This window comes from Aricia agestis, chromosome 15 (assembly GCF_905147365.1).
Source record: "Aricia agestis chromosome 15, ilAriAges1.1, whole genome shotgun sequence".
NCBI classification, from domain to species: Eukaryota; Metazoa; Arthropoda; class Insecta; order Lepidoptera; family Lycaenidae; genus Aricia; species Aricia agestis.
Genome location: NC_056420.1, coordinates 6145267 through 6166864, shown reverse-complemented (window position 1 = coordinate 6166864; position 21598 = coordinate 6145267). Strand labels below are relative to the sequence as shown.

General features: G+C 40.9%; 2 protein-coding genes across 4 annotated transcripts in view; both read left to right on the top strand.

Moving 5' to 3' along the window:
• Positions 1 to 21598, top strand: part of LOC121734083 — a 204777-nt gene that overhangs the window by 123708 nt on the left and 59471 nt on the right. For 2 of the 3 annotated variants that reach the window (XM_042124495.1, XM_042124493.1), the window contains exon 1: positions 10149 to 10239. The exons of the other annotated variant lie outside the window; for it this stretch is intronic. The gene's annotated coding sequence lies outside the window, so the exon portion shown is untranslated. Of the gene's footprint in view, positions 1 to 10148; positions 10240 to 21598 lie in introns of those variants that run through there. 3 annotated transcript variants of the gene reach the window in all.
• Positions 1484 to 7599, top strand: LOC121734459. The gene is made up of 2 exons (XM_042125071.1): positions 1484 to 7220; positions 7251 to 7599. Exons 1-2 carry the CDS (start codon positions 1725 to 1727, stop codon positions 7545 to 7547), a joined length of 5793 nt encoding a protein of 1930 aa, XP_041981005.1. The 5' UTR covers positions 1484 to 1724; the 3' UTR covers positions 7548 to 7599.

Sequence of the window (21598 nt, the reverse complement as noted above, 5' to 3'; positions counted from 1 at the left end):
TAAATGAATTCACTAATGAATGAACGCGTAAAGCAAAAATCTTAAGCTGCAGCTTGGAATGAGATTCGTAATAATGTAGTGAAATTCTCCAAAAATGCTCATCTTATCCACGAGCCATGACCGCAACTGGGTCATTCCTCTTCTCAAATGGGCCAGTGACTTGAAAGCGACCTAATTAAAAACCGAGAACCTTAATCTTAAGGTCAGCTCTAAAAGTTGGTGTTAAATTCGTAGTTTCAAATGCAGTTACAATTTATACTTGCTTTTTATTTTGCTTTCCTTTTTGACGACATTAATTTAAAATCATTTTGTTTCTCGCTCCTCGTAAAATCCTCGTAAAAGTCCGTATCGACACCTTTTATTATTTTGTTTTTCATTCTTAGTGAAATAATTACTAAGGGTCAATTCAGACCGCAACGCGACGAGTAGATGCATATTTTCTTGTATGGATTTAAGGACGCTATCACAAAAATTACGACAAAAATTAGCAGGTCAGTACGAATATCGACGTTAAGAACATTAAAATAACATTCAATATCAGCGCGCCTTGTACAGTGGCGGTTACGACGCTCTCCGCTTTGTTGATAGGGCGAAAATGTATGAAGAAATTTGAGAGCGTTTCTTATTTTACTTATAAATGGAAATGTTACTTATCTATATATATATATATATATATTGTTGAGGACAGCGGCCTCGCACCCGATAAACTCGTAGTGAGTGTATACAAACTCGTTAACAGTGAAATATGATAATAAACTCAGTGCAAAATAAGTGTTTTTAAAAATAAACTTTAGAAGTGAACTGTGATAAATCTGTGGCTCCCTAAGAGGCAAAAAGTTGTTATTTTAATAAAATAGAACGTTAACTAATAATTATCAGAAAATTAGTGTCTGAAATATAAATAGTTTGGAAAATATTAGGAAAAATGTGCTAAAAAACTATGTAAATTGTATTAACTTTTATCTTCGCCTAGCTATAACTATGTTAAATATAAGTGTTATTATTTAGAATAAGTTGATTATTGTGGAACGATAAATAAAGAATTTCCCGAAATGCGTTTCAATTACCTTGGCTCATGGCAAAATAGGGAAAATAGGGAAAATAGCCGCTTCCGATAGTGAAAATAAGACTGAAGAGACGTACGAATCGGAGCGGCTCTCTATACGGCATTGCCGCGGTCGGGTACCTCAGAGGGGCTTTCTATATGGCATTGCCTTGAGCCGGGTAAGCGAGACGGATTTCGGGGTCGATGTTCTCCTCGACGACTCGTGTGTTTTATTTACGCCCCCGCTCAGCAAGATATACCGGTGTAGCCTTGGAATCTTCGAGTCCGATCCGAGCCAGCGACGAAGCCAGCGACGAAACCTATGGGCGAATACTGTCCCAAACAGTGAAGTGGTCCTTTGCGATCCGGATTTGAAGACAGTGAAGCGGTCCTTTGCGCGCCTGACTTGAAGACGACACTTAGAAGAATTTCAACAGTCAACTGGAAGAAAAAATTTTGGAAGACCGGACTTGAAGAAGATTGGACTCGGAGATACAAGACAACACCGCTGGAGGGGAAGCAAGGATTCGTAGATTTTTCGTCACAAAAACCTACTGAAGATCCTTGAAAATAGAAGATTCAACATAGAAGATTCAATATAGAAGATTCAAAATAGAAGATTCAACATAGAAGATTCAACTTAGAAGATTAAACATAGAAGATTTAACTTAATTTCAAGATGGTCGTCACGAGGAGTCAGAGCGGGGCGGAGGAGAACCAGCCACCGAAAGTATTTTCGGATCCGCCCAGGTCGCCGTCTGCAGCCGCAACCAGCCAGCCACCGACCGGGGGAAGGGCGGATCCGCCTCAAACTGCGTCGAAACCGAAGCCGGGCGCCAGCAAGACACCCGCGCCATCGGGAGTACCTGTAGCCAGGAAGAAGGCTATTTCAATAAGGTCGCGTCGATCGACAGCAAGTGTCGTCGCGCGCATCCGATATGAGGCGGAAGAGAAACTTGCCGCACTCCGTAAGAAGGAACTGCAGATCGAAGCAGAACTTATCAAGAAGAAGCTCATCGCTGATGTCGCCACTGCCGAGGAAACCAGCGATCCAGACGATGATGAGCCTTCAGAGCAGGTGGAGCAACGGGTCCGAGCCTGGCTAAGCGAACAAGGTCCTGACAACGAAGAGACGGCCAAGGAACGGGTCGTGCCAGAGGAAGAAGGGGACGCGCCGAAGCCAGAAGACATACCACCTGCGGGAGAGAGACGCGAGCCGCAGAGATTGAGGTTCGAGCGGCCGATACAAAGCCGCATTCGCTCACCTACACCTCCTGCAGCCGGGATCAACGGGGTGGAACAGCTTGCCGACACTCTAGACAAGCTGTTGAACCAACGACAGCCGCGCCATCAGACGGAGTTGCCCATATTCACGGGCTCTCCTTCGGAATGGCTGCCGTTCAAAGCAGCCATGGAAGATACCACCACATTCTACAAGCTCAAGCCGATCGAGAACCTGGCGCGCCTGAGAAGCTGTCTCCGGGGGGAAGCTCGAGAAGCAGTGGCGCCGTTGCTGAGCATCGCAACACCACCCGAACAGATCATGAAGACTTTGGAGCAATGCTTCGGCCGGCCCGAGGTGATGGTCGACCGCATGATGGAAGATTTGAAGAAGCTTCCGAGGCTCGGAGGCTCGGCAGCAGAGCTCAACCACTTCGCGGTGAAGATTCAGAACATGGTGGCCATCCTGAGGAAGTTAAAGCACGGGTACCTCTTCAATCCGTTGCTTGTGAGAGACATCCTGGAGAAGCTCAGCCCGTACGAGAAGAGCAAATGGTACGACTACGCAGAAGAGACATCGCACTACCGGAACGAGCCCGATGTCGTCCTTCTCTCTGAATTCCTAATGAGAGAAGCGGACAGAGCACTGCGCTACGGATTCACCACGGCTCCGGCTTCGAGAAAAGAAACATCGCGTCCACCTCCCAACAAGAACGAAGTTAGACCGAGAAGACCAGTCTTCGCGATATCAGAAGAGGGCCGAGGCAAGCCGAGCCACGGCCAGCCAGAGAGAATGCGCGAAGAACAAACGAAGTGTCCGATATGCACCGACCGCCACGCTCTGTTTCGCTGCGCTGCTTTCAAGAAACTGAGTGTGCAAAAGAGATGGGACACAGTCAAGCAAGAGGGGCTGTGTTTCCTGTGCCTATCGAGCCGACACAGAAGATACAACTGCAAAGCGAAGCAGTGCGGTATGCAGGGATGCAAGCGGCCTCACCACCCACTACTACACGAGGAGAGGTCCGGCGGCGCTCCACCGATCGAGGACGCCGTAATCACCGCGTCGGTTGCCTCCGACCGCGCGGTGAAGCTGAAGATGAGAAGAATTCAAGTCGTTGGGCCACGGGGCGAAGCCGACATCTTCGCGCTGTTCGACGAGGGCTCGACGGTGACTCTGCTGGATGAAGACGTCGCTGAGGCTATCGGCGCGGACGGTCCACCGAAGATGCTGCGCATGCACGGGATCAACGCCGAGAGAAGGGAAGAGAGAAGCCGCCTCGTACAACTGGGCGTACGAGGTCGCGACGGTACCAGACACGACATCACCGCGAGGACTGTGAACGGGTTGAACCTCTTAACTCAATCCGTTCCGGAATCCCTTTTGCAACTCGCTCACCTGCGCGATCTCAAGAACGAAGAGATTTGCTACGAGAACAAGAAACCCCAACTTCTCATCGGCACGGACAATTGGCAGCTCATCGTGTCTCGGGAGCTGAGAATCGGGAAGAGGAACCAGCCTGCAGCCTCTAAGACGAAGCTTGGATGGGTGATACATGGCAGCATCCCCAAGCGCATCATAAGGCAGGACGAGAACGAAGACATCCTGCATATATCCACGGTGGAAACCAGAAACGATCGTCTGGAAGAAATGGTGAAGAAACACTTCGACATAGACGCTTTGGGAATAGCGGCTAAGGCGAAACTGAGCAACGAGGAACAGCGAGCCATCGACCTGTTTGGCAGAACGGCCAAGAGAACGGAAGACGGTCGATTCGAAGTGGGACTCTTGTGGCGCAAGGATGGCGTCAAACTGCCCCTCAGCTACAACAACGCGCTGAGGAGGCTCAAGAACTTAGAACGCAAGCTCGACAGAAACCCCCAAGATGCGGTGCAGTATCATGGGCAGATGGTGAACCTCATACGAAAAGGATATGCGGAGAAATGCGACGGGACGGAGGCCGGAAGCGAGAACACATGGTACCTACCGCACTTCCCGGTCAAGAACCCAAACAAGCCGGGCAAGCTGCGCTTGGTCTTCGACGCGGCGGCCAAAACGAACGGCGTGAGCCTCAACGATAATTTATTGGAGGGGCCCGATCTACTGACATCCCTACCGAGGATACTGTTCCGGTTCAGGGAGGAAGCCGTGGCCGTGAAAGCAGACATAGAAGAGATGTTCCTTCGCGTGAAGATCAGGAGGGAGGACCAACCGGCGCAGATGTTCCTGTGGAGGGAGGGCCGAGAGGAGCCGCCCTCCAAGTACAAGATGGTGGTCATGATATTTGGGGCATCGTGTTCACCGTACCTGGCACACTCAGTACGGAATCGAAATGCAGAGGAACACGCGGTATCGTGCCCAGAAGCCTATCGCGCCATCACCGAGGCTCACTACATGGACGATTATGTGGACAGCTATCCAGACTATGAGAAGGCCAAGCAAGTCGTGGAACAAGTGGACCGGGTGCACAAGATGGGCGGATTCCACTTGCGGGGATGGACGAGCAACGATCGACGAGCGCTGACGGGGCTACCGGTGGACCGCCTAGCTGATGATGTGGCGCAGCCTGTCACTAAGGGTGAACAGAAGACCCTGGGGATACTGTGGGATTCTCGAGGGGACACGTTGAAATTCAACACATCTCTATCAAGAGTCCCTAAAGAGGTCCGAGAGCTACAGCGCGCACCTACCAAGAGAGAGGCCCTTAGCACGGTGATGAGCATCTACGATCCGCTGGGGCTACTGAGCTGCTACACCATCACCGCCAAAGTTATCCTGCAAGGTCTGTGGCGTCAGAAGCTGGATTGGGACGAGCCGCTGCCGGCGGAGTCAGCCGAAGACTTCACTCGATGGCTGAGAGACATGGAGCACATCAGCCACCTCGAGCTACCCCGGAGCTACAACGGGGGGAGCCCCACAAGAAACCGGCAGCTGCACGTGTTCTGTGACGCGAGCAAAGACGCGTACGCGGCGGCCGTCTACTGGAGACTGGAGCAAGAAGATGGAGAAATTCGAGTAATGCTAGCCGCAGCCAAGGCTAAGGTGGCGCCACTGAAGACACAGACGATACCCCGACTAGAGCTACAAGCCGCTCTGGTCGGAGCGAGGCTCGGGAACGCCGTCACAGCGGAACACAGATGGAAGACAGATGCGATTTTCTACTGGACCGACGCTCAGGTAGTTCTGTGGTGGATACAGAACGGAAGCAGGAAATATACGCCATACGTCGCACACCGATTGGGAGAGATCGCCGAGCTGACATCCGTACACCAGTGGAGGTGGGTGAGCACCAAGAATAATATCGCTGACATGGCCACCCGAACGGGCTATGTCACCAAAAGCGAAGAGGATCCGTGGTTCAATGGACCAGACTTCCTGCGTAGGCCTGTGAACGAGTGGCCCACGGAGAGTCCCGTTCAAGCCGAGGACCTAGAGGAGCACGTCGCCTTCCAGACCACGGAGGCGAGCGAAGTAGACTGTCTGCCAGACGTGAGCCGCTTTTCAAAGTACGAGCGCCTCGTGAGATGTACGGCGATGGTTCTACTATTCATTGAGAAGTGTCGTGATCGCCGGGCCAGTCTCGACGTGCGGCACCTGGAGAAGGCGGAGGTATTATGGTACCGAAAATCACAACACGATAGCTTCGCACGGGAAATAGAGAAGATGAAAAACGGAGGGACGGCGCCGAGATGGAGCTCCTTGTGCCGGCTCAACCCGGTGTACAGAGACGGCTTGCTTACGCTGGACGGGAGGATCAGAGCAGCGCAGGTGCCGGATGAAATGAAGAACCCAGTTATCCTGGACGGAAGACACCCGTTCACGAGGCTGCTGGTGGCCAGGGAGCATGCCAGAGCCGGACATGGGAGCCGCGAGAGAGTAGTGAACGATCTAAGACAGAAATTCTGGATCCTGAAGCTACGGCCGACGGTGCGGAGCATCATACACAACTGCGCCTTCTGTAGGATGAGGAGGGCGCGCCCGAAAATCCCGCAACCTGGAGACCTGCCACCAGAGCGCCTGGGGGCGTTCCAGAGACCATTTTCCTACTGCGGTCTCGATTGTTTCGGCCCAATGATCGTTACCATCGGCCGGCGTCATGAGAAGAGATGGGGAGCGCTGTTTACCTGTTTGACGACGCGAGCGGTCCACCTGGAACTTGTGGCCACGCTGTCGACCGATTCAGCATTGATGGCAATGAGAAGAATGGCCGCACGGCGGGGATGGCCGGCGGTCATGTACAGCGATAATGGGACGAACTTCAGAGGCGCGAACGTCGAGCTGCAACGAGCGTACGCCGAGTGGGTGCCGGCTATGACCGAGCTGGGCCTCACACACCGCATGAAATGGAAGTTCACTCCGCCAGGGGCGCCGAACCAAGGGGGCGCCTGGGAGAGACTGGTGAGGTCGGTAAAAACCGCCCTACTCACCACACTGAACGAGAAATCACCGAAGGAGGAGGTGCTCCAGACCCTGATGACCGAGGCGGAATACTCCGTGAACGCTCGACCGCTCGTTCACGTTTCCGTGGACCCCGACGATCCAGAGGCGATCACACCTAACCATTTCCTCATAGGGTCATCTACTGGTCAACCATACGTCGGGCCGTGCGAGCTGGCCGACAAGAAGACGTGGAGGGTCGCGCAGGCCTTGGCGGACGAGTTCTGGAGGCGATGGGTGAGGGAGTATCTCCCGACGCTCACGCCCCGTGGCGGGGCCCCGAGGAGCGGCCGCAACCTGGCCCCGGGGGACTTGGTGATCGTCGTCGACCCCGCGCTGCCGCGTAATACGTGGCCGCGAGGAGTCGTACACCGTGTCTACCCGGGCCCGGACGGACGAGTGCGTTGCGCGGACGTGCGCACGCGTAGTGGAGTGTTCCGCAGACCAACATCAAAGCTGGCGGTGATAGAAGAGTCGCCGCCGGAGGAGCCGACGGCGCCGGGAGAGGAGCCGGCGGGCTCGTGCTCAGCCGGGCAGTCAGCGGCGGGCCTAGTCAGCCCGCAGTCGCCAGAACGAGTCGCGACGGGCTTAACCAGCTCGTGCTCAGCCGGGCAGTCAGCGGCGGGCCTAGTCAGCCCGCAGTCGCCAGAACGAGTCGCGACGGGCTTAACCAGCTCGTGCTCAGCCGGGCAGTCAGCGGCGGGCCTAGTCAGCCCGCAGTCACCAGATCGAGACGTGACGAGCTCAACCAGCTCGTGCTCAGCCGGGCAGCCACCAGCGAGGCCAGCCAGCCTGCAGTCAACCATGGATTCGGCGAGCCCGCAGTCACCGGAGAAGGCTGCGTAGACCCTGGCTACTGCGCCGGGGGGAGGATGTTGAGGACAGCGGCCTCGCACCCGATAAACTCGTAGTGAGTGTATACAAACTCGTTAACAGTGAAATATGATAATAAACTCAGTGCAAAATAAGTGTTTTTAAAAATAAACTTTAGAAGTGAACTGTGATAAATCTGTGGCTCCCTAAGAGGCAAAAAGTTGTTATTTTAATAAAATAGAACGTTAACTAATAATTATCAGAAAATTAGTGTCTGAAATATAAATAGTTTGGAAAATATTAGGAAAAATGTGCTAAAAAACTATGTAAATTGTATTAACTTTTATCTTCGCCTAGCTATAACTATGTTAAATATAAGTGTTATTATTTAGAATAAGTTGATTATTGTGGAACGATAAATAAAGAATTTCCCGAAATGCGTTTCAATTACCTTGGCTCATGGCAAAATAGGGAAAATAGGGAAAATAGCCGCTTCCGATAGTGAAAATAAGACTGAAGAGACGTACGAATCGGAGCGGCTCTCTATACGGCATTGCCGCGGTCGGGTACCTCAGAGGGGCTTTCTATATGGCATTGCCTTGAGCCGGGTAAGCGAGACGGATTTCGGGGTCGATGTTCTCCTCGACGACTCGTGTGTTTTATTTACGCCCCCGCTCAGCAAGATATACCGGTGTAGCCTTGGAATCTTCGAGTCCGATCCGAGCCAGCGACGAAGCCAGCGACGAAACCTATGGGCGAATACTGTCCCAAACATATATAAAAAATTCAAAGGTGACTGACTGACATGGTGAAGGATTTTGATCAATTCCACTTCCAAGGGGTTAAAATAGGGGATGATACCTTTGAATTTTATATATATATATATATATATATATATATATATATATATATATATATATATATATATATATATATATATATATATATATATATATATATATATATATATATATATAAAATTCAAAGGTGACTGACTGACATGGTGATCTATCAACGCACAGCCCAAACCACTGGACCGATCGGGCTGAAATTTGGCATGCAGGTAGATGTTATAACGAAGGCATCCGCTAAGAAAGGATTTTGATCAATTCCACTTCCAAGGGGTTAAAATAGGGGATGAAAGTTTGTATATAATAATACTTCTTAACGCGAGCGAAGCTGCGGGCAAAAGCTCTTTTTTATATAAAATATTTAGCTATTCGTATAGGGGTCTAAATAAGCATCATTTTTTTGTATATTTATTTTCCTTAGTTCAGTGTATTTAGCTATAATGGTACCTAATCAGACCTCATTTTTTATATTTTGCGATTATTGTGATGATGGTTAAATCGTATTTGATATGAAAATTTTGTATGCGGCTATAACATTTTTATGGTATAGACTAGTGGAGATGAATAAATTATTTTTCATTTAAAACCAAAATATCTTCGCAGTGTGACTCCTAATTCTTTAAAATGGTACCTGAAAATCACTGATAGTTGTGAAAAAATGTGATAGCGTCCTTATTTGCAAGACGTCTCGCGCAATTGACGACCTCTGTGGCTCAGTGGTGAGCGCGTTGGCAGCTCAAGCCGGGGGTCGCGGGTTCGAATCCCGCCGACGGAACAAAAAGATTTCAAAAAATTCCTGGGTCATGGACGTGTATTAAATATGTGTATCATATAATAAAAATCTGCAATATATGTATAGTATAAAAATTAAAAGTATTAATTATATTTCCGTTGTCTGGTACCTGTAACACAAGTCCTTCAGGTACTTACCACGGGGCCAGACTGATGTGGTGTGAAGCGTCCATAAAAAAAAATCGAAGTCTGTCAAATCCATGACACATTTTTAAATGCATCTACGGACTACGCGTCGCGTTGCGATCTGAATTGACCGTCGGAATCTACTAAGACTAATCTATTGTGACAATAGAATACAATTATAGCATTTCCAAGAATCCGCGATCGAAGTATTAATATCTAATATTATTTATTATTTTTGTAATCTAATCGATGTAAGTAATAATTTTTATTATTGTATTCATAAGATGATTTAATCACGCCAACTATTATTAACAGATAGAAGACAACAACATATATTATGAGAAGATGCTGAAGTATGCCCTGGATACGCCAGGGATCTACTTCTCATACTCATATGATCTCACACACTTCGAATTGGATAGAAATTAAGACCTACTGCTTGCTCGAGAGTGATAATTAGAAAAATCCAAAATTTAGATTAGTAAATTCAAAAGTATAATATTATAAGGTCTACGTACCTAGAATGAAAAGTTTCCTTATTGTAAACAGCAGCACTCAGCACAAGTTGGGTTAGTAAAAAAGTGATAATGAATATCGAAGTAAACATTAGGAATTGAGTTACCAAAACCCAAGTAGGCATACATTTCAGCGAAAAACTCAAGAAAAATACTCGTTTTATATTACTTTATTTGTGGGTCTTTCAGACCCTAAGATGTTTTGAGTAATTCATAATAGGAATGAGATTTTTTGAGATTCATAAGAATTTGTTTTAGATTTGTACCAGAAACTTTTTTGTGATGCGTAAAGCGGCGTCGGGAATGACGTTCGTCGCTCGCTCGCTCCCGACCTCAGTACTACACAGCCTCTGGCCGAGGAAACTCGATCGGTTCAAGAGTGGAGTGCAGTGTTTGTTCGTAGTGCTAACACAAATATTACAAAAAAAGTGCGCTTAAAATGTGAGTACGCTTTTGTATTTTTTTTTTTTAGAAAACGAAAAATATTTTTTGAAGAATACGATTTTTGTGAAATAAGTTTTAAAGTAAATAGAGGTGTACTTTTATAAATATCAAAAGCAAAACTTTTGCGGGGTTAATTGAAATTCGTACACAATAATTAACATGGAATAGTAACTTTGTCAAATAATTTAAAAGTTATCTAGTTAAGTGTTATTTTTTTGTGGATTTAAAAATTCAATCCCATAAATATTAATTACACGCAAAAGGTTTTTTTTTGCAATGTATTTAAATCCCGTGTCCAATTTAAATAATTATTGCAAAGGCTTTTAATTTCGCTGCGGCACCGCGGCGCTATAGCGCCTAATTACGGCCAATTAGAATTACGCTTTTTGGTGATTCGTTTGAAGTTTCGTATTAATATTAGATACCATTTTCTTTTTTTGCCAATTATACTTTAGAAAGCAAGGTAAGAATTTTTCATGCAAATCCACAAAGATTTATTTGAATAAAATAAGGTAAATATTAAATCGTCTAGTATATTGCGCCGGTCCCGAATATTTTGTAATATTCACGTTATAAATGGAATTAATGATTGAGTAACCAGAGCCTTTAAATATTAATTTTGTTACATTAATAATTTTCATAGCACTGATGGATTTATTTTTAGACTGTGCGAGGTTGTGGCATTAAAATTTCATAAAAATTATTTAACCCCTAATTAGGCGCATCAAATCTCGAATCACAAAGTCTCGAAATCTCATAAATTTCACTATGGTTGAGATCGAGATCTAAAAAAATCTATTATTCACATCGATGACCAGATTTTTTTTTGCAGTACCGAAGGAAGCAGGCCCTGTGATAATATGACTGACGAACATATTTTCCTTATTTGTATAATTTGTTACTCACTTGTGTTTATTACCCCCTCATCATCATCATCACCAAACAATGGTCTGGGATTATTTTAGTCATCTCTGGGTTTTAAAATCTTGTCTACCGATCCATGCCCGTCAAAAATCGGTGCATAGTTTTGTAGTTCATAGGCTAGACTCGCAAAATCTCTTTTATCTTCAGAAACCTTCCAGCTGCCAGCGTATTTTACTTTCTTGATCTATACTGACATTTTTACAGAGCAATTATTATTGAGTATATAAAAAATGATCTCAAGAAAAGATACTCATATATTTTTAAATCATCCTAAAGTATATCAAAAATAATTTAACTTTTAAACTTTCTTCTATTAGACGACTTGCAACATTGGATTACTTTCACTCCAATAATGGATAGTTTTAATTCAACTATACTAGTATATTTTGTTCCAGCGGTTCGCGAATGTGAATGTTATGTTAAGTATTATTATTATTTTCAGTACTTAGTATATTTTTTTTTCATTGCCCATTTTTAACCCTGTTTTTAATTTTCATATTTTAGTGTTAGTAAACAATAGAATATTCTATTGTTTTTTTGTAAGCACTCTTCTTACTACACAAGTCAATGTATTGTGTTGAATATTTAGGTAATTTTTAGTTTATAAAAACTTATTAACGGCTCATAGTTAATATTATTAGTTTTAATTGTTTTTATTGCATGGCTGTAAGTTTTTCTGGAGAAATACTTGTGACAAAAAAAAAAAACGTAAGTGGTCACATGGGGTCAGCTCTCAAGAGTACCGACGCATGCACCAGCGCTAGCTGATCGGCTACCACTTATTAGGATACCTCAATAGGAAACCATAATTTAAGCGTCGTGGCATTCCTGGAACTCTAGCACATTTTTTTTCGGTTTGAAAGTGATTTGACCCGTGCGACCAATTAAGGGTTAATAATTTTAGTGTCAAATTAACATACACATTTTGCGTTTTTGGATTTTTTTACTATAATTTCACTTTTTAATATTCCCTTAACTTACTGTAAGTTTAACTTTTTGGATCGAATTTCAAATCGTTTTTTTTCATATTATATTTTACAATGAAATATTTTTTCCTTTTTAATTTACTAAAATCTATTTTGCCTTTGTAATAAAAATATTTTTGTTACATTATGAATAATATTTTTAAAGTATGTAATTAATGTTTAATCTTTCTTAAATTTTAATTTATTTAAACTTATAATAACTCTAAACATCCTAGGTAAAAAAAGTTTAATAACAATCTTAATACAAAATAGATGATGACAATTTTATGGGATGAATAAAAAAATCGACCAAGTGCGAGTTAAACTCGCGCCTGAAGGTACCTCAATCGAGCAAAAATAGGCTGAAAATTGTGTTTTTTTGTATGGGAGCCCCCCTTAATTATTACATTTATTTAAATGTTATAATTGATTATTAAAGTACAAATATAACTGAGTATTTCGTGAATATTTCAAGTGCCTATGTGTTGCAGTTATTGACATCGAGCAAAAAATAGCAAAAAAATCACGTTTGTTGTATGGGAGCCCCCTTAATTAATATTGATTTTATTTTGTTTTTAGTATCTGTGAAAATTTTAGAAATCTAGCTATAGCGGTTCTTGAGTTACAGCCTGAAGACACACAGACAGACAGACGGACAGACATTGAAGTCTTAGTAATAGGGTCCCGTTTTACCCTTTGGGTACGGAACCCTAAAAAGCAGGTTGATATACATCATACACGTATTTGGACCTATGGCCTCTTTTATTAGGGCTACGGTCTACGGAACTACAAAATCAAATTGTGATATTTTCTGGAACATTTTGCTGTATACCGATTACCGCCTCACAAATTTGTAATTTATTCAAATACTAGTTTATAATCTCAATTTATCTACAAATTGAAACTAGTGCGTAATCCCTGAATTATTCCAGCGAATTTTCGCGAACTATCTGCCCAAATAATTTTCATCACCATCATCAACCACGTTAATACTAATAGAATAATGGTATACTAAATAATTCAAAATTAGCTTTCCGAAGATTTTCATTATGGAACCAAAAAAATATCTATACTAATATTATAAAGCTGATGAGTTTGTTTGTTTGAACGCGCTAATCTTAGGAACTACTGTTGTTGTCCGAATTGAAAAATCTTATCGTGTTGGATAGTTCATTGATGGACTATGGAGGAAGGCATTAATAGGGCGACTAACCCAAAAAATCAGACATCGTCCTTCTCTTTTCACACTCACGCCCGTATTTCATATGCCAGGTGAAAAAGGACGACGCGGGATCATCGCCAAGTTAGTATTTTCTTAATAACTCAATAAATATACAAAATTAAAAAAAAAAAGCCAAGTCAGATTCTCAGTGATAGAATTTTATACAATGTGTTAAAATATTAACTTAGTTTAATGCACGGTTATGGCAATATACGAAAAATTTGTGAAAATTATATGCAACTTTTTGTTTTTTTCTGTCGAGAAAATAATATAAGTATTGTGATTTTTTTTATATTTTTTTATGACTATTTATTGTGTTTTCGTTTAGATAAAATTCTTGGAAATATAATGTAGTATCTATGTATAGAAAATGAAACAATTCGGGGCTTATTTTCAAGTTTAAAAATGAATTATAAAATCGTCAATTTTTGGAATAGTCGCCCCCTTAAGCTATGTACAACGTCACACGGCGACCAAAAAGAACAAATATTAAACGAAAAATATGGAATTATCGGATAATGTTATTCATCTCTGTAACGCGGACGAAGTCGCGGGCAGCAGCCAGTTTATAATAATATGTTTGTAGTGTCTTTTTTTTTCAGAAAACAGTAGGTTATTCATTACGTAGAATATAGTATTTATAATTATCAACATTAAATTAAATAGCGTTTCAATGAAAACATTTAAATTAAAACAAAAACTCTTTATAAGTATCGTCTATCTTGTAGCAAAAGCTCACCGGATTTGTAATTTGAAAACGTATTAATTGAGAAATTCCTGCTGTAATTAAATGTGAGATTTATCGGAAATGGAGGTGAAAAGTTAGTTCATGCGTTGTGCATTTCTGAATAAGCCGTGCATGAACTGAGGCAAACTAAAGGTAAGACCGCACTACGCGACACGACGAGAAACTATACGTTCCCTAGAACTGAGTGCTGATGTTTGTACTAATGTCAGATTAACGTTTATAAAAGTACGTCAGTTCTATGGAATTTTTATACGTGGGAGAGCCATGCTTCGGCACGAATGGGCCGGCTCGACCGGAGAAATACCACGTTCTCACAGAAAACCGGCGTGAAACAGCGCTTGCGCTGTGTTTCGCTGAGTGAGTGAGTTTACCGGAGGGCCAATTTCCTTTCCTATCCTCCCCTATTCCTTTCCCTTCTCATCCCTACCCTCCCCTATTCCCTCTTAAAAGGCCGGCAACGCACCTGCAGCTCTTCTGATGCTGCGAGTGTCCATGGGCGACGGAAGTTGTTTCCATCAGGTGACCCGTTTGCTCGTTTGCCCCCTTCTTTCATAAAAAAAAAATGAAGTGTCGCGTCGTGTCGTGTCGCGTAGTGCGGTCTCGCCTCAATGGTTAAAGTTTACCGAGCAAGTGGAGTAATGTTCTATAGATCATTTAGAACAAGACTGTATTCAAAATTCAACAATATACCTTTTTTTGGGTTAGAACACAAATGCTTAAAAGCGACCAATTATAATGTATCGATTTATACATTACTACCCCTGATTTCGCCCATTTCGGATCGAATTTCGATCGGCGCTTGTTAGCCACGGGGTATAATTATTCCATATTCAACCATAATAACAGGGCACATCCATAGCTTATCGTAAATTCTGGTATATAGGACGCTGGCTGTCATTTCTCCACTTTATGGTTTACATCCCTTTTGTTTACGTCTCTGTAATCGCAAGTGGAAATAACGTAGACTCTAGATCAAATTCTCCGATGAAAAATTGGGCTGCCGCTAGATTTATCGAGTTTTGGCCGATATACCGCGAGATCACAAGATTCTTTTTAGCAACTTCAATTTGTATGGTAACATAAAAATAAGTTACACCTCTAGCGCTGCTACTTTTACAGTCAACTATATACAGGTCAACTTCGTTTCACTACCCTCCTAATATTAAACTTTTCTGGACTTCAACGAATATTTCAAACTAAAATTATCCAAATCTGTTAAGCCGTTCTCGAGCTTTAGCGAAACTAACAAAATTAAAAATTCATTTTTCTTGATAAGAAGAATATAGATTATTTATACATTATTTCGGAATATTAAATGTAATGTCATCTTATTGACCTACAAAAGTTGTGTCGGAACAGGTGTAAATATAGACGGACACTGAAAAAACATCTATTAAGAAAAGGCACTTTAATTAATGATGCGACCTCATCTTGTCCAGATAAACTTATTGTGGTTTTTGCGGCAAGATTTATTACTCCTACTTTTGTAATATTATTGAAATGTATTGAACAAAATAAATAAATAAAATTAATATTCATAATATGAATATTTATTTTATTTAATTATATTGTAGGCTATATTATAGCCTCTGTTCACTAAATACTAACATGCGAGTTACTGCATTACATTTATTAAGTTTAACGGGTAACTCAGTGAGGTGTATCCCCAGCTTTATAGTTGTGAGAATTTCTTAACTTCAGCGGTTTCATAGCCACAAATAGGCTTTGTCGTCTTAATATACAAAGTTAAGGCAACTCGGAATAAGTTGTAAGTCTCATGTCTCACTTTGCAATGTCACAGCTATTGTCTACCTGTTTTATTGTTATTTTGCTTGAAGGTATTTAAAGAAATGATTAAATAAGATATACTAGTACTAGAGCTGGCGCACACTACGACTTTAAGTCGCGCGATTATTTTATCGACCTACACAAATTCAAATAAAATGCCACTTTATGACATAAGCTATAGATTTCATTTTGCTCTTCCTTTCACATGGTCTACTTCTCATCTGTGCCAAATAACATAAAAATTGCTCCAGTACGTTCAAATAAGCCCTTTCAAATAATTTCCCTCGTTTTTTCCACACTTTCCTCTATTTCTTCGCTCCTATTAGTCTTAGCGCGATAAAATATAGCCTATAACCTTCCTCGATAAATGAGCTATCTAACACTGAAAGAATTTTTCAAATCGGACCAGTAGTTCTTGAGATTAGTGCGTTCAAACAAACACACAAACTCTTCCCAATTATAATAATACTACTAGCTGTTGCCCGCGACTTCGTCCGCATGGACTTTAGTTTATAGTTGTTCCCGTTTTTTCCACATTTTCCTCTATTTTTTCGTTTTTATTAATCTTAGCGTGATAAAATATAGCCTTTCTCGATAAGTGGGCTATCTAACACTGAAAGAATTTTTCAAATCGGACCAGTACTTCCTGAGATTAGCGCGTTCAAATAAGCCATGTAAAATATTTCTTTCCGTTTTTTACACTTTCCTCTATTTCTTCGCTCCTATTAATTTTAGCGCAATAAAATATAACCTATAGCCTTTTTCGATAAGTAGGCTATCTAACACCGAAAGAATTTTTCAAATCGGACCAGTACTTCCTGAGATTAGCGCGTTCAAATAAGCCATGTAAAATATTTCTTCCCGTTTTTTACACTTTCCTCTATTTCTTCGCTCCTATTAATTTTAGCGCAATGAAGCAGGAAGAAATATTTTACATGGCTTATTTGAACGCGCTAATCTCAGGAAGTACTGGTCCGATTTGAAAAATTCTTTCGGTGTTAGATAGCCCACTTATCGAAAAAGGCTATAGGTTATATTTTATTGCGCTAAAATTAATAGGAGCGAAGAAATAGAGGAAAGTGTAAAAAACGGGAAGAAATATTTTACATGGCTTATTTGAACGCGCTAATCTCAGGAAGTACTGGTCTGATTTGAAAACTATATCCTTCCTCGATAAAGAAGCTATCTAACACTGAATTTTTTTTTCAAATCGAACCAGTAGTTCCTGAGATTGGCGCGTTCATATAAGCCCTTTCAAATAATTTCCCCCCGTTTTTTCCACACTTTCCTCTATTTCTTCGCTCTTATTAGTAATAGCGTGATAAAATATAGCCTATAGCCTTCCTCGATAAATGAGCTATCTAATGCTGAAAGAATTTTTCAAATCGGACCAGTAGTTCCTGAGATTAGCGCGTTCACACAAACAAACAAACAAACAAACTCTTCCCAATCATAATATTAGTATAGATTAGCATAGATTACTATAGATAAGACCTTAATTTTTAATGCCGTAATTAGTTCGCCATGTCATCATTGTGAGATAATTTAAGTCTTAAGACTTAAATTATCTCCATGTGACATGTTAAAGTTAAACAAATTAAGTTCATTGGTTTTGTCGCAATAATTATAATTTTTTGCCGTTATATTAGTATTACCATGGGTTTCATAATTTAAAGTACAAGTTAAGTTGGATATTTATCCCAAAAACCACATAATATAGCGCTGATGAAAATCGCTTGTTGTATTTTACAAATATAAATTCGAATATTAAAATCGCTATCAAACTAGAGCAAGAAAGACTTTATCCAAAAATATATTGCATCCTTAATTGTATCACAGTAACAGATACTAAAAAAGGCATTTATTTTAAACACGAAATGGTGAAAATAAATTTTTGTTGTTGCCAAAAATCGAATGAGCCTATTCGGCCTGTTTCCAATTCGAACACAAAATTGCGTCGAAAAAGTGACTATATTTCCGCCTATCGTCTAACAATAGGATTTTATATACAAGTTACTATGATTTGTACCGGGCACTTATATGTTTTTTACACCGACTACGATAATAAAGTAACCTTTTTTCGCCTGGTAAATATTTTTCTCACATGCTACATGGGATTTCTTTTGTTCGGTGGCCTACATCCGAGATTGATTTGTGTCGAATGAGTAGTGTAAAAATATTATGTTTTATTCATAAAGTGGCTAAATACCCTTATCATTTGTCTAGGACTGTGTAAATATGGTTTTGCTTCATCTCCATAATAGAATATTTAAATGTATTTAAACTATGACTGCTACCGTGATTGAGAAGCTATCTGCATGCAGAATCGAAGTCGATCCAAGATATTATTATGTAATCAATCTATATTCTACTAGAGATCGCCCAATGGTCGAAATTCGACCTTAGTTTCAACGACATTAGGACTACTACCTATATTTTGTAAAAAATATTAACTTTATCATTTTTTTTTCAACTCTTGTCTATGGGACTTAGCTGATCTCAGACTGGCCGTGTTAGCATTGTCTAGTATCTTAGATTCAATAAAAAAAAACTATAATCCATTTTCAATTTGTCAACTTGTCAACAGACTTCAAACATAAATAAAAGAGTATAATTCGTATGTAGAGGCTTGTCTCTCAAAAATCTGTCATTTCTCATGTGTGTGTGTTGTAGTGTGTGTAATGTTTTATTTGTTAAAAAAATGTATGATAAAAGCATAATTTCAAAATAATATTAGTTCGATGCACTCCTTTACCATATAAACTATAACTGTGCAAAATTTCATGCACCTACGTTTCCCCATTTTTTGTAAAAAGGGTTACAAAGTTTTTCGTTCGCGTATTAATATTATGATAAGTACTAATGTTATAAAGCGAAAGAGTTTGTTTGTTTCTTTGTTTGTTTGAGCGCGCTAATCTCAGGAACTACTGGCCCGGTTTGAAAAATTATTTCAGTTTTAGATAGCCCATTTATCGAGGAAGACTATAGGCTATATTTTATCACGCTAAGACTAATAGGAGCGAAGAAATAGAGGAAAATGTGGAAAAAACGGGGGGAAATTATTTGAAAGGGCTTATTTGAACGTGCCAATCTCAGGAACTAATGGTCCGATTTGAATAATTATTTCAGTCTTAGATAGCCCATTAATCGAGAAAGTATATAGGCTATTCTTTATTGCGCTATGACTAATAGAAGCGAAGAAATTGAGGAAAATGTGTAAAAAACGGGTAAAATTATTTGAAAGGGCTTATCTCACGAATATACTGGAGAAATTTTTGTGTTATAAATTGGCACAATAAAGAAGTACAACACGTAAAGGATCATAGAATATTTTTTTGTGGACTAATTTTTGTGCGAAATATCTAATTATACGCGGGCGAAGCCGCGCGGAACGTCTAGTAAATAATTATCGTAGACGAATATGCGAATTCAGACTCATACTGTACAGCCTAAGGGCGCTTTTCCTGTGATGCGTGTCGTCGCCCGCATGCGGATCTGGTCAGCATGAAAGTTGCCCGCTTCCTTATATTATATTATCGTCTTAACATTTTTTTAGATCATTTTACTGTCAACACAAGTGCGGTCAGGCGCATGTTGTCACCCGCATGCGGACCAGATCTGCGAGCGGGTGACAATACGCTTGACGGGAAAAGTGCCCTAAGAGTAAAACTTCATTTTCTCCATAAAGTATTTCACTTCCGGACCTTTAAATGTCATATTTAAGTCTAAGAGCGTAAAATATGGGGTCGAACGCACGTGGGTCACGTATACCTCATTTTTCACGTTTAGAAGATGAGCAATAAAACTGAGCAAATCTGAATACCTCTTAGACCAAATAAAAAACCAAGATTTTGTCATAACTCATACCTAAAGCTAAAACTATTTTATTTATTCACATGTCGCACTTGCTTACTAATACAGTGTTCGTTTTATCATTACGCAATGAGCGTTTTCAATATTTAATTTGTCATAAGAGGGATCTTAGGGAATTTTTGGTAAATTAAATATCGAAATCCGTCAAGGTTTCAACCACAAAAAAAGCTTTCAATTACTCACTAAAACCACCTGCGGCCTTCGCCTTCAGCCGTGTAAAGGAGGGATGTCCCGGATCTAACAAACACAGGACTCCCTCCACGACCGGCCGGTCTACCTCAGAAGGGACCGGACTTCCACCAAAGTTAGGGAACGCTTCGGCAAACTGAAGCGTTCCCCTCGGCGCCGGGACTGGCTAAGCCGGGGAGGTAGCTTTCAATTCGATTTAGTACACAAGAACACATCATAATTATTTTTAGGCAAAACATTTCACTATAATAATAACACACACTACAAGCGTGACCACGTACAGTGTACACTAGTAGTACAATCACATTGACAGACATCATAGAAATTCCTTTGTACATAAAAATATGTTTTTACTATGTGCTAGGGCTTGATTAGTGAACAGAGTGGTATAAAGCCATAAAGTTAATACACCTAGCGGAATAGAGAAACAAAGGCCTGAGCAAGCGAGATGTCACTATCAGTAACACTGCGTGGTAAAAAGAGACGTGTGATCCATGACAGCAGAACCTATTTTTTTCATCTGTTTGACGTCCAGTTGGCACTTATCGTTGACAATTTAATCTCTTAGAATGTTGCTTGTGTAAGTCTATACGTAACCAAATTTTTACACACAAACTTAAATCAATTTCGGTTACGTTTAAAGATCGTTGCTCTATTCCGCTAGGTTTATTAACTGTGCAACTTATGGTACGGGACTTCAAAAATGTTAACACTTCCGTCTACTGTTTTTACTGAACTTAATTCGATTTCTTGTTAGTAAATGTTCCTAATTTAAACCTGAAATCTCAATCTACGAAGCTATTCTTTCTTCGTCTCGAGCATTATCTGTATCCATTTTCTAGATTGAATCCAACATTCCAGCTAAATCGATCTTTAACAGCTTACTTAAAGACAATGCTTCCATTTATAAACCAGCACTGCCCGTCTCTGGTGATAATGATTTTATAGCAATTGTTGAAGTCAATTTTTTTGTTAATTAAAAAAAATGGCTCTCGTTATTTTCAATTTGATGGCGTTGATTTTGATTAAAACTATATTTGATAAATAAGTATTTTATGGCAGGATATATAGAGTTTTAAATAAAAATTTAACAGTATTATCTGCCATTGCAATTTGATATCATACTTCAACATAGCATGGCACTGGCCTGTAGGCCATTTTATACCTAAAGGCTAAAAAATAATATAATACATTTTTATGATGTAACTAGCAAAATGGTTGTTGTTACAATGCCATGATTTATAACAGCAATTGATTTTGTTTTTGTTTTTTATTAATTTATTTCAGGTCGCTTTAACATCAGGGTCATTAGCGACCACAACAAAGAATACATTACAGAAGACTTAAATACATTTGTATACATTTATCATTTTCAAAAAATTTAGGGTTTTAATACATCCATTTTCATCATTTAAAAATATTTTATTATTTTTGAGTAGTTATCTATACTCCACTCGGGCTAACTTGTCGCTAGCGGTCGTTGACTCCCTGTTAAAAACTTCTCATTTTCCATATAAACCGCGATTGACAATGAAGTGTCAGATATTGTCAATCGTGGTTTTATATGGAAAATGACAAGTTTTTGACAATCAATGACCGCTAGCGACAAGTTAGCCCGAGTGGAGTATAGTCATGGAAATTTACATA

Coding starts and splice junctions, on each gene's coding strand:
- LOC121734459 (XM_042125071.1), top strand. CDS start 1,725: ATGGTCGTCACGAGGAGTCAGAGCGGGGCGGAGGAGAACCAGCCACCG. Junction 7,221..7,250: donor CGGGAGAGGAGCCGGCGGGC/TCGTGCTCAGCC, acceptor TCAGCGGCGGGC/CTAGTCAGCCCGCAGTCGCC.